General features: G+C 38.0%; 1 protein-coding gene across 4 annotated transcripts in view; it reads right to left on the minus strand.

The window, feature by feature from the left end:
* Positions 1-13,525, minus strand: part of SMOC2 (SPARC related modular calcium binding 2) — a 126,466-nt gene that overhangs the window by 81,199 nt on the left and 31,742 nt on the right. For all 4 annotated transcript variants that reach the window (XM_026044835.1, XM_026044834.1, XM_026044833.1 and 1 more), the window contains exon 2: positions 2,816-2,987. In XM_026044835.1, the coding sequence (XP_025900620.1) occupies positions 2,816-2,987 (172 nt within the window). The remainder of the gene's footprint in view (positions 1-2,815; positions 2,988-13,525) is intronic.

Here is a 13,525-nt window from a genome sequence, read left to right on the forward strand (position 1 = left end):
ATGAGAATAAGTAAGGAGGCTAAAGGATTTGGAACAGTCCAAGTTTGGCATTTGCAAGGACACATCTAGAGTTATCTGGAGAAGGCCGACATCAGTCTGACAGTGGTTCAAACTTACTTTTGGATGTAAAAAAGAAATCTCTGTTTTGAATGTATAAACAAGATATGATGAACTCTAAACATTCCTGAAGATTCAGGAATGGATCATAAGTTGCCAAGATATTTGGATTTATAATGGATACAATGAACTGAGCAAAAAGCCATAATGTTTTCAATTAAATAAAGTGGTTCCAGGAAGTATCTCACTTTCAAACCAGTTGGGTGTAGGAGGGTGGGACAAGAGGGAATTTTTCAAGAGAAGAAGAAAGGAGGAGATGGATTTAGACTTAAGACTGCTCTATTTGATTGATGGTGATCCTGGATTTCAGACAGAAATTCAAAGCTGTGAATCTTATATTTGGGAGAGAGAGATCACAGATGACCTCCTCTTTTTTTTTTTTTTCCTTGTTCATAATTTGCATATCTACATATACACATTCATTTAATTTCTTCCTGCATTAACAATCTTAGTTTGATCCAAAATTTCACATTTTAATGAATTATTGGTTGGTTGTTTTAGGAGGAGTGACTAAAAATTTACAAAAGGATTTATTTCATCCCAACTTGGAAGGAAAACAAATTCTTAAATCTTGAATGTTGACCTGAAATGGAATTGTTTTTTTTTTTTTTCTTAGTCTTACTAAAACAACCTTCTGCTCTTTGCAGAATGCAAACATGCAGTAATAAATGTAATCACTCAAGGGCAACTGCTTAAAAAAAATCTTGATTTGAGGATTTCCTCAGCTGCTTCTGGAGATTTGATGGGCTATCAAAGCCCATCAAATGAATGTAATGACCTTGAAATGGCAGTTAAGCAGTGGGCCATCCTTTTCTTCCTTCAAATTTGTTTTCACAGTTTGAAATATTTCAGATGATTGCAGCTATCAGTAGGAATAAAGACATAGTACCCTTCAAAATTTATGACTACTTTGATTAAATAATAAATACTATGAAAAAGCAAAATGAAAATAGCATTGATCTCTTGCTGATATTGACTGTGTATATTACAGATAGTTATGTGTCTATTCACAACCAAATGAAAAATATTTAAACATTAAAGTGATGTTTGCATTCATTTAAATGAAAGATTAGAAGCACCCAGCTAATGAATGAGTGATATCTGTTTTCTATTAGCAATATTTAAGATGCTGAAGGTGTCTAATTCCAAGTCTACAATTGTAGTGACATGGTAGACATTAATAAATAAAGGAGCATTTCTCCAAATTGTAATTGCCGACTGCCTAAAGCAAAATTTGCCAGCATTGACGGACACTCTTTGGGTAAGACAATTCACCAARTCTTTATGAAAAAGATCCTGGTAGGTGAAACTGTAAAACTCATTCCTTAAAAAGTGTAAAACACTCTAAATGTACACACTGAAGAAATACGAAGTGTACAATAATTCTCTTTGTTATTCATGATTGTAACAAAAACTTTGGCTCAGGTAACTTCATTATGTTATCCTTTTGCATAAGTAAATAGATCCATCAGGTAATACAATGGCTTATTATGAAAGACCTGAAGAATGAGCATAGTGTTTCAGTTAGGAAGAAGATGAGACAGAACGTCTCTTTGAAGTAGKCTTGATGCTTCAGAGGCTTGCTGGAGCTAATGAAGAGAGATGATGTGGAAAATTGCCTCCTAGAGGCTGAGTCTGTGTGCTCCCTGGATTTTTTTTTTTATATCTCTATTTTTTGAACAGAAAGCAAAAAGAAATCTTTATGATCCAGTGATCATAATCACTAGATCTATTTTAATGATCTATAACTAAAAACTATTTTTACCTTTTAAAAACATAATTGTACAGGGAATCACCTACACTTCAGAAGGGAATTATGTCACATTTTGTTTAGCATTCTGTGTTACTGGTCTACTTTAAAAACCAGAAGACTAAGCTGTGAATGCTCTATAAGAATTGGAGCTGATGTGCTGCATGTGTTGCACTGTTTCTTTATACAGACTGCAGAAGTACAAGGGTAGATGATGTACCTACGGATGGCCTGTGAGGGTTCTATGCTTTYCAAACCATTTCATTGAAATTTAGAATTATATTACTTGAGGATTTACAAGCTTTCAGAAGTACAGAAGTTACTACAATTTATAGTCCCTGATTTATATTAGGGTGGATTACATTTTAAAATAAATCCAAACAACAATACCATTTGGATCTCTTTCTGCTAGCTAAATGATTACAGTTAGGAACCACAAAACTGATTTTGACCACTTGTAACTCAAAACACCAAACCACAGTAGACAAAAAACACCAAATGAAACAATTCAATTTTTATTTCTGAGATACCTGCAAGCCTAAGCCTGCAAGCGACTGGTCATTCCCAGTTCCCATTTCATTTACTGGGAGATTTGGCTACAAGATAACTTAGAGAATCAYACCTAACACAGACAAGGTATCCAAGACTGTTTTTCCAGCTTACTGCATGTAGCTTCTGCCCTACACAGATTTATRCTTATCTCAGCAGTGAATCTACCATGTGTGAAATCTGTTTATAACCCAGAAGATATACCATGATAGTCCAAGTGAATTCAAGGAATTTTGCTGACATCACACTCATCAGGCTATTAAGCTTTCTAGAGCAATTCATATAAAACTAGCACACATGTTTCTGCTGTGTTTTTGTCCCATGCACACACTATCCAGTCTGTAGATGAGACTTTGCACAGGACATAATGCACAATTAAGAGTTCTTTGACTTGCTCACCTTTGCAGTTGCCTCGGTACGCAACCTCCAGTTGAGGGTCCTTGCATTTTGCTCGCTGGAATTCACACCGGGACAGAAAAGTTCTTCCATCAGATGCACAGAGAGACTTCTGGGGGGACCCTGCACAGTCCAGGCTGCATTCTCTGTCTTTGTCTTGGTCCACTCTCAAAAACTAGAAAAAAAACCCATAAAATGAGGCTGTAAGAATTTTCTTTTAAAGTAAAAATCATTGCCTRATCACCATACCAGTGGCACTTGCACACGTATAATTATTCAAAACCGAAGGAAAAGATCTTTTTACCCTGTTCAAATACTAGTCAATTCAGCATACCTCAAGTTGTTCAGTTGCTGTTATAACATGGCAGTAAATATAACATTTCTACAGGAGGTAATCAATCTATATAAAGCATGTAATAAACCTAGTAAATAGGAAACCTGTGAAATCTTCCAGCCATTATAAAGATGAAAACAGTGGCTCTGAGTCTTCAGAGCAAAAATAGCAATAGCACATTCTCTACAATAAAAAATGAGAGAGCAATGGAAACTTGTGTATTTTATTAGCCTATATATTATTTAATATTAGGTGGCAAGCTGAAAGCTTAAGATCCAAATAGGATTTCTAAACCAATAATCATCTAAAATTAATACCATAATACTTCCAATGATTTTGAGATGCCAAGGTGCCTGCAGAGGGGATGAGCAGGGCAGAAGCACTGATATCAGCAGTGCAGATGTAAAAGCACTATGTGAAACAGGAATCAGATCTTTTATTCTTACATATATTCAAAACATAAGCACTCAATGATGCAACAGAAAATCTGGATATGTTACAGAGGCACTCTGCTTATGCTTGCCTATTGAAAAAAAAAAAAAAAAACCCAAAAAAAGAAAAAAAAAACATAAGAACATGCCAGGATGGAAGAGGGAATTGTTTGGGAATTGCAGTTTCTCCACCTGCCCCAGGTCCTCTCCCAGAGAACCCCACCATGGGGCACTGCAATGGGGAAAATCACATTGCAGATCACAGGCAGAACTGTCATATCCCAAAGGATTTTCTTAATTTATCAACAGTCAACACACAAACTTATGATTGCTTCTTGAAGTAATAAGGAAAAAAGGAGCACCATTAAATACTCTTACAGATAAAGACAGAGATCTATCTTCCCCTTCCCCAGCCACAGCTTTTGGTGTTTTTCCTGCAGGTTACAGTATTTTCCCCAAAAACGGTCATGGGAGTCAAGCCTGGGCTGCAGTCCATCAGGAATGTTTCTGCCCTGGTATGGGTGACCACAGTCCCTCCAAGTGATCGCCACGATTCCTTGGAGATGTCCCTGCCCCACCAAGGGTCACCTATGGCCAAGTCCCTCAGAGATGTCCCTGTCCTAGAGCCCTGGTCCCTCATGGCTGTCACTATCCCAGCCTTGGTCACCCACAACAAATGGTTCCTTGGGTGTGTCCCTGCCTCATCATAGCTCACTCATGGCTCATAAACCTTCATGAGTTTATGGAGCCCCCTTGCTCCGTAAGTATGGAGGAGTATGCTTCCAGTCCCAAGCTGCAGCCAGGGCTGAGTCTAAGTATGGATGCTCTGTGTTTACCTCCAATAGAGCAAAGTTTTAGTGATAGATTTTTTAATTTTCCTTTTTGTGCATTTTAGGCTGGTTACAGCCAGCTGGAACCAGTTGTGATCAGTACAGGGCAATTTGTGGCCTCCTTGCACAAGGGTCACCTCCTCAGGTCCCCTGCTCCAGCAACTCAACTCCATCTCCTCCCAGAGAGGTTCAGCAGGCTACAGTATAAGAGAAGTCATACAGTTTCTTTCCTAAATTAGGGCCTATGGGGGAAACCCCTCTTTCCTAGTCTGTCCCAGCCTCACTGGACAGGGTCTGTCTGACCGTCCCTATGCACCAAAATAGTCAGTCCTTGAAAAAAAAAAAAAAAAAAAGCCTAGACTTGAGTCCTCAGATGAATATTTCTATTATTTGTCTGCTTCTGAATAAGTGCAATGTTTTGCAAAGTATATATACACAATATATGCCCTGGAGACTGTTCCCTTAGAGCCCTGGCACAGGCTGCCCAAGGACGTTGTGGAATCTCCTTCTCTGGAGGTCTTCAAACCCGCCTGGATGCCACCCTGTGCCACATGCTCTGGGTGTCCCTGTTGGAGTAGCAGAGTTGGACTAGATGATCTCTAGATCTTCTAACCCTAACTATTCTGTGATTCTGTGATTCTATATACATATACATATATATATACACTTTGGATGGTATATATATTGTGTGTATATATATATGTACAAGGAGATAATCATTCTTCCAGGTATTGTGAGGCAGAAAGAAATCTTCCTGGGAAAGGTCTTAATCTCGTGAAATATTAGTTTATTATATCAGTGTTGCTTCACTGTCATAAATTCTCATCACAGAAAATCTTATGCTCCAGATTACAAACTGAGGCTACCGAAAAGAAAATCACAAGCAATAAAAGAGGACAAAGAGTAATACTTGAGCAGGAGTATGCCTGTATATGGAGAGGAACCCTCAGAGGTGACTCTTTAAAATAACAGACATATGTTTGGAATTTGACAAGGATTTTTAAAATTTTTCTGTCACAGTAATATAAAAAGGAAAGTTTTCTTCTCCTCATGTTTTGTGCAGTTTTTCATTTACAACAATAAGTAGCTTTGGAAGCAAACTGGCAGCTCACAGGCACACAAATCCCGAACATTTAATCTGGGGTCTCACTCTAAGGCTTCAGAGGAGCAAAGAGTAGTTCTTTTCTTCACCTTCTGTTTTCCCCATCCCAGCTATTTTGCACATCTTTTTCACTAAGAGTTATTAATAACTAGATGAGCAGACTAAAAAGGGTGAAAACTTAAGTCATCTTTCTTTCCATGCAGCATGCATAAATGTGAAGATAGCCTCCCACATCTCTGACCAAGCTACAAGTTACATCAGTCTCAAGGATCTGTGCCAAGGCCTTGGTGTCCCACCAGCTGTCTTGGTGTCTTGGTGAGGTCCTCCAAGCTTCCCTTCCTCCTCATGTAGATCAGGCAATGCTGCATTAGCAGGACTGAAGGTTTAGTCCCAGCCAGGGCTAACCCATTCACTGACCAGCTCTGTCAGAAGAGGATGAAATGTCAAGGAAAAATGACCTAGGTGGGACTCCTGATAGCAGAATTGTATGCAGTTCCACATGCTGCCTGCCTAATACATCCTGTGTGAATTTAATGATGGCAAATCAAATAATCTTCCTCTTACTATTTTGAGAGGTAATGATGAGCACACTGCCTTTCTCCAAGACCACCTCTTCCATCTCTGAAATGGCTAGGCACTTTGCCATCTTTAATTTATATTCAGTAACATCCCTGCCAGGCAGATTTTTTTTTTTCAAAAGAATATGAAGGCTTCATAATCCACAAAAACTGGTATTTGAATGCCACAGTAGATCAGGGAACTAAATCCAAACCTCAGGAGAAAAACACTCCCAGCAACATTTTATCCTTCATCCTTTTTTTTCTCCCACACTTTTTTTATTTCTTCTGTTTTGAGTCTTTGCAGGAATTAGAAGAGCATGCGTGCTTGATCACAGTGAACAAACCACAGTAAAACAATGGACAGAAAATCCTCTCAGATCTCTGAGAAACAAAGTCCACTGTCTTGAAACAGTGACTTCACAGATAAAGCTACATTTTTCAAGGGTATTTATCCAAAGTTTTATTTAAGCATTTTATTTTTTTCAAAGCTGTACAAGGGATGAGGGTAAATTATGGGTTCAAGGATTTTCACATAACCTGGAAAAGCAGAGCATGAAGAGATTCCCAGGAGACAAAGCCACTTGAAGAGATTGTTGGTTAGCCAAACCTCAGTGGAGAATTTGGGTTGTACAATTTATACAGTTTCCACCAGGCTATTTTAACTAAAGGAACTAATGGCAAGAAATAGAAAGGGGCAAGTAACAACCAGAAAAGATAGTATGTAAGAGAGAGATTAGTAAATGCACTTATTAAAAATAAAAGAAGTGATTAACCTTTGTAAAATAATCCTTTGTCATATTTATTGAAGAAATCTAAGAGATAGTAATACATAAACTGTGATCTGATGCACAAGAGCTGTCCTTTACTGCAAAAATATTATTTTCTATATAATAGGACTGTTACAAGAGAAAGATGGTTATAAACCATAATCAGTGGACCAGAACATGACTCATCCTGAATACTGGCCCATCTTCTTTTAGCTTTAAATTCATTTTAAAATGAACCTTTTACTGCAAAAACATGATGCACTGGAAGACAAATTTAAAGCTTTTTTTTTTTCTCTTTTATTACTTGCTGTTAGCACTGAGATGAAGAAAGCAAGAGTTGGCCAGCCTGAGGAGGAGCTATTTTGGACATCCAACAAAAACTGGGCAACTACTGCTAATCCTTGTTAACAAGCAAACCACTTTTAATATAGAAATGTTCCTGCCTCTAATAGCACAGAAACCAGCCTAGTCTAGTTTCAAATATTTTCAAAGTGATTTTCATCTACAAATTTGGGTTTATGCTACAGATTAACAAGCATAACTGCTTAACCAAAGTTGGCTTTTTATTTATCTTCTGCTTTCTGTTTTAATATCTGAACATACTTTATTGACTCCAATGTACTTAAGCTTCTCCAATTTATTACATCTTACAACACCGAATTTCTGAGTGGCCTGCTATTCTATCCTAGACAGCACTTTAAATTATCATGCCGTATTTCTAGGGAAAAAAAAAAGAGAATATAATGGGACTATATCAAAAGACTTCTTGACTATTTAACTGTACTTCAGTTAATAAAATCAAAAGTCATTACAAATTATTTACCGTTATGTTTCAGGCTCCATAGAATCGCATCATGTCTCTTCTTTGCCTTACACGCCAYAGGTTCTTCATATTGAGTCTCTCCTCTAGCACTAACAGCCCAGTTGTCTTTCCTTCTTCTCTTATGAAGTTTTATAAATATAGAATTTTCATTTTCTGAAATAGCAAATACCTGAGGCCTTATATATATTGAAGAAAATTATTTCTACTGCTACAGTATCTGCTGTCTATCTTTCAGCGCTGTTCTTGTCACTGGTCCCATTGGTCTTTGGAAGGTCAGGATACTTATTTCCTCAACCACAAACAGCATGTTCCAATCCATTAGACAGTTTTTCCAGTACCTCAAGGGTAGGCACTAGATTATTATTTAACTGTGCTATTAAACCCTATATCAAGAGAATATGTCCATAAATTCATTAATTGCTGCAGCATAGCATGTGTCTTTATCTTATAGTATACACTATTATGCAAAGACTCAGATTCATTTCTATCATGTTACGTTTTGCCTCCATAGGGTCTTTTGGGTAGAAAAGCTCTTCAGATTAAATGGATCACTACATTTCCACTGTACCAATCTGGGACTCCACCATTTATGATGCACAGCAATTCTCTCTCCACATAAAGCATATCAGAAAGTATACAAGGAAAAAAAAAAGATTTCTCAGCCAGAAGGTTAACAAATTGGTATGTCTACCAACCAAAATATCAATGCAAGAAGGCAGTAGAGCCAAGACCAATATTACAGTCTGGGCTTGGGTATATCTCTGCCCATAGAAGGCAAAGTCGATGACAGACATGTTCAGACTGAAATGTAGAGATTAGTTATGGACTCTGGCTCATCGCCTTTGAAACAGTAAATAGAAATGTTCTGCTCTAAATTTCATGATATAGTGTACAGATGTGAATGTCTTTGGCCAGAGAACATTGTCTGATTTTAATCTGATCAACACAGGAACATTCTCCCAACTATTCTTGTGCAGCTTTTGTTTTTTAATATCGGCCAATTTGTAGTCCCATAGTAATATCCGTAATACAAACAGGCTGCACATGGAGTGGCAAGGCTCAAAATGCTTAATTTTGTCCTAATGTACATTTTCCTACTACTACAAGGTGACTTTTCTAACTGTGGAGAAAACCTCTGCTCTTGAAGAAGAGGGGAGGGGAGGGGAGGGGAGGAGAGGAGAGGAGAGGAGAGGAGAGGAGAGGAGAGGAGAGGAGAGGAGAGGAGAGGAGAGGAGAGGAGAGGAGAGGAGAGGAGAGGAGAGGAGAGGAGACTTGGATGTTCACAGGTTCAGTTGTTTTTTCTATTACTTTTTGTGAACATCTAAGAATTGGTATACATACTTTTCCCTCACCTCTACCCAGCCCGCATCAAATAAAAACTGGTGCTTCAGAAACTAAAACAAAGGCCAAGGATGCTTGCAAACCAGTAGAAGAGCATTTCATTTTGGGGGGTGAGGGGCATGAAAGGCCTGAAAAAGAAGCAGAAGAGAAAAGGTAGACACTTGACATCACTGTTTTTCTTGGAATGTCTTATTGCAGACTACAGCTTTGAAAGGCAATTTCTTTATCATGCATCTGGTTACTGTAAGATGTTGAATGGAGAGTTCTGACTTCCCCACTGCTGGTATGGGAGGTCCATGTACAAACTATGGAGCAACATGCTCTAAAGTGGCTCTGTGCTTAGGACTTTGTGCTGTTGAAAAATGTGCTGATTTACTGTGATTTATGTAGCCATGCTGTTTCTCTCTGAGAGCTGCCAGAAAGGCAGATGTGGATCTCCAAGGAATATTTTGTTCCCTCTGGGCAGGTCTATAGTGGGAAAATGGGTTAGAAGATGGTAATATATTTGTTCATGTATGTGTGTTTATGCATGTGCATCTGTATTATATTTATATATATATTTATATATTTATATCTACTACCCACTGTGTACACAAACACACACATGCTATGGATATATATAAATATATATCAGTATATCTATACATATATTTTAAGTGATATTTAAATTAATATTTCAGACACGGGCAATGATATTTAAATTTCAGCACGCTACATTCTACCTTACAGAGCGCTCCAGCCATTTACTTTACCTCAGTTAATCAGTTTTACTAAAACACAATTTATTTTTCAGACTTGATTTCATACATGGAGCATGGAGCATTGTGTGCAGTTCTCGGCTCCCCAGCATAAGAGGGAGGTGGAGCTTGTAGAGAGGGTCCAGCGGAGGGCAACAAAGATGATTAAGGGACTGGAACATCTCTCGTATGAGGAGAGACTGAATGAGTTGGGCCTGTTTAGCTTGGAGATGAGAAGGCTGAGAGGGGATTTTATTAACACGTGTAAGTTCATGAAGGGGGAATGTAGGGAGGAAGGGGCCAAGCTCTTCTCAATAGTGGCCAGTGATAGGACAAGATGAAATGGGTATAAGTTGAAATACAGGCAGTTCCATCACCATGTGAGGAGGAACTTCTTTCCTGTGAGGGTGACAGAGCCCTGGAACAGGCTGCCCAGGGAGGTTGTGGAGTCTCCTTCTCTGGAGGTCTTCCAAGCCCACCTGGATGCCACCCTGTGCCACGTGTCCCTGCTGGAGCAGGAAGGTTGGACTCTAGAGGGGATCTCTAGAGGTCCTTTCCAACCTTGACAATTCTGTGATTCTGTGATTCATTTCCTCATTTGTCTGCTAAGGAATAAAGCATAAAGTGCTTAATTACAGAAGAAACCTTACTCTCATCCTATGACCAGCAGCTTTTTTTGAATATCTCTAACCACAGAAAAGCCTAGTCTTCAAGCTATAGAAAACATAAAGTCTCATTCATGTTGCTGAGTCATTTAGGACAGACATTTAGGCCAGAACTCATTCTTTCATTTTTCACTACCAAACAAGTAAGAAAATGGACTTCTGATTTCAGTGAAGCTATCTCAGACATCCAGAAATGAGAATTTGTTTTGTGGAAGTTAGCATATTTGCGTTTTTCACAAAAAATCAAAAATCCTAATTCTACTGGTTACCATACTGTAGCACTCTCTAGGGCAGCTGGACAAATAGAAAACTAGTTGTGTAGACTCCCATTTTAAGAAGAGAATGGAGATGAATAGGCAGTTTTAGGATAGGATTAATCTGACAGCATAAAATGGAATCCTATCGCCAAAATGTCTTTTCCACTTTATGAAAATGTCTTTTCCACCCTTTATGAATCTAATATGGGTCTTTATGGGTCTAATCAGCTAGTTCTTTTGTAAATGGCTAATGTGCTGGTTCACCCTACTCACTGCATCAAAAAGGAAAGAAATGATCAAATTCCCAGGTTCCAGCCAATTAAAAAGACATGAGCTCCAAGTTTCAGACAGACAATAGCCTAAAGAAGAATAACTGAAAACATATTTCTACTAGGAGAAAAATATCTCTAGAAAGAGCTTTATCAAAGCTCCCCAAGAGTTGTCTTCTGCAGGGTATGCAAAGGAGACAGAAATCTCTCTAGTGGCTGCTAAGACATTGCATTATTGAAAAGGCTGTTGAACCTCTGAGCACAGATCACCTTTTGCTTTATCATATTTCACGAAACTTTTCAGGTGTAACATCACATCAGCCCTCTTTCCACATAAATGGCAACACAAACTGTTGAAAAGAACAGAGTATGCAGTTATGCAGTTTCACTGAGCTGATTTTTTTTTGCAAAGCACTCTTGGGTTTGTGCTCAAGGTCAGCTGCAAATTATCTATCAATTAGAACAGTGTTTTCCTTTACTCCCTTGGTGCCTGGAGTGCAGTGAGACTCTTAGAGACTAACTACCCTCCACTGAATATGAAAATATGCTAAACTACAGTATCATCTTGTTACAACCAGCACAGAAAATTAACTGTTAAACAGGGTGGTGCTTTGATTGATATGTTTTGCTTTGGCTTGTTATTTTTAAAATGTTTATTGCTTTAGCAGGTATTTTGTTAAGTGAGCTCTACTGCGATGTATTGATGGATGGATGGTGGGGCTGAATGTCAGCACATCCATCAATCCTTTCTGCTGCTGCTTCATAGATGACTAAAAAAGGCAAAGCATCTCAATTCTGCATACATGTAAACTAGGAAAGACTAAGCTGAAATCAAACTAAATGTTCCTTCCTGCTTTAAAGAAAGAATGGAAATAAATTTATCATACATTCAGTCCCAAGATCCACTATCACCGTGTCACCAAAACAAAAGTCCTTCCAACAACTCATTAACTTAAAATCACTAATCATCTAAAATCTTCTTATGATTAACAGCATTTCTAACCTATTATGAAGAGGTAGGGGGAGGCAGAGCAGGAGACTGTAAGAAGGGAAGGAAGGGAAGGGAAGGGAAGGGAAGGGAAGGGAAGGGAAGGGAAGGGAAGGGAAGGGAAGGGAAGGGAAGGGAAGGGAAGGGAAGGGGAGAATGACTCTGTAAAGAGCTAGAAGTTGCCATCTGACCATATATATATACATATGGTCAACATATTTACTTATTACAGTTTTGTTCAAAAGGGAATTGCTTTGGCCTCTAGAGGTAAAGGGGAGGTTACACCAAAATCATATTCAGTGCTGTTTAAGAATTCTCAGTATGGTGTACTAGGAAACCTGATGAAACACTAAAGGCAGTCAAAAGAATGAAGGGCCCAAATCTCTCTCTCTCTCTCTTTTTTTCTCCTTTTTTTTTTTTTCTTTTCTTTTTTCTTTTTCTTCCATTTGGCTTTGTTGTGAAAAGAGATTTCAAGGTAGTGCAATCATAGCCCTTGAAGGGCTATTCTCCTGAGTAGCTTAATTTTAGGATCTAGTTCCATCCCTGCTAATGTAAATGTACAGGCTTCAATAGAAGCAGGCTTGTGCTCAAGAGTAGCACTCAGCCCTGATGAACTACCCTTTCAGAAGGATCTTTCACTGTTTCATTTGAATGCTGCTATAATATAATCTTTCAAAGCACGAAGTGCTGACTCTGAATGAGTCATGCCTGCAACTGCAATGTCTAAGCATCCAAACCAATGCATGAATGATTTGTCAGCACTGACCCCACATTGCCAAAAATGAACAAATGGTCTTAATTTTCAAACACAGAGAGTGACACTAAAGGAGCCATTACCTGACAACTTTCCTATGTACACTTCCAAGATCAGAAGCCTACCACATACCATTAAAATGCTAACTTTTACAAAATGAGCCTTGTGTATTTGACACAAATGAAAACAGGCTGAACTTTTAGCACTGGAAATATTTAGACGTAATAACAGGGTACCACAGCAAAAACAAATGAACTGCAATAGCTTTTCCTTTTTTTTTCCCCCCACACACAAAAATTTACTTAGCTTTTCAGGGATCAAAATATCTTCCCTTTATTGTGAACATAAGTTTAACATAAATATTTTTTTTTTCATTTCACACCAGCAAAAAATTGTATCTAAACTTAGGTCAGGCCAGCCACACATCAGCTTGCTTTAATATGCTGACTGAAAATTCAACTGTAGATGGAGATGGAAAGCATGACCAAGTCTGAAGTACAGTGCTAAAAGCAGCACCGTTAAAGATGTGATAAACGGGTCAACTTCTATCAAGAAAGTGATGTTCTTTATATGCCTGTTCAAACACTAAGAGAGATCCCAACTTTTTTTGTTTATCAGTAAATACATAGTTTTATTTCTCTTTCCAGTGGCATTATTGCTTTTAGTTTAGGAATTTTATCAGCAAAGTATAAGGGTTCAATAGAGTCACATAACATATATGGATAAATAGGTCTTGGGCTAGCAGAGACAAAATATTGTTATACATGTACAAAATATTGTTATATATGTACAATATATAATATTGTACTATAAATTAATATTGAAATTCAAATCTAGAAGTATTGTATTCTGTAT

This window comes from Nothoprocta perdicaria, unplaced genomic scaffold (genome assembly GCF_003342845.1).
Source record: "Nothoprocta perdicaria isolate Ctin4 unplaced genomic scaffold, notPer1 scaffold_387, whole genome shotgun sequence".
Lineage (NCBI taxonomy): Eukaryota > Metazoa > Chordata > Aves > Tinamiformes > Tinamidae > Nothoprocta > Nothoprocta perdicaria.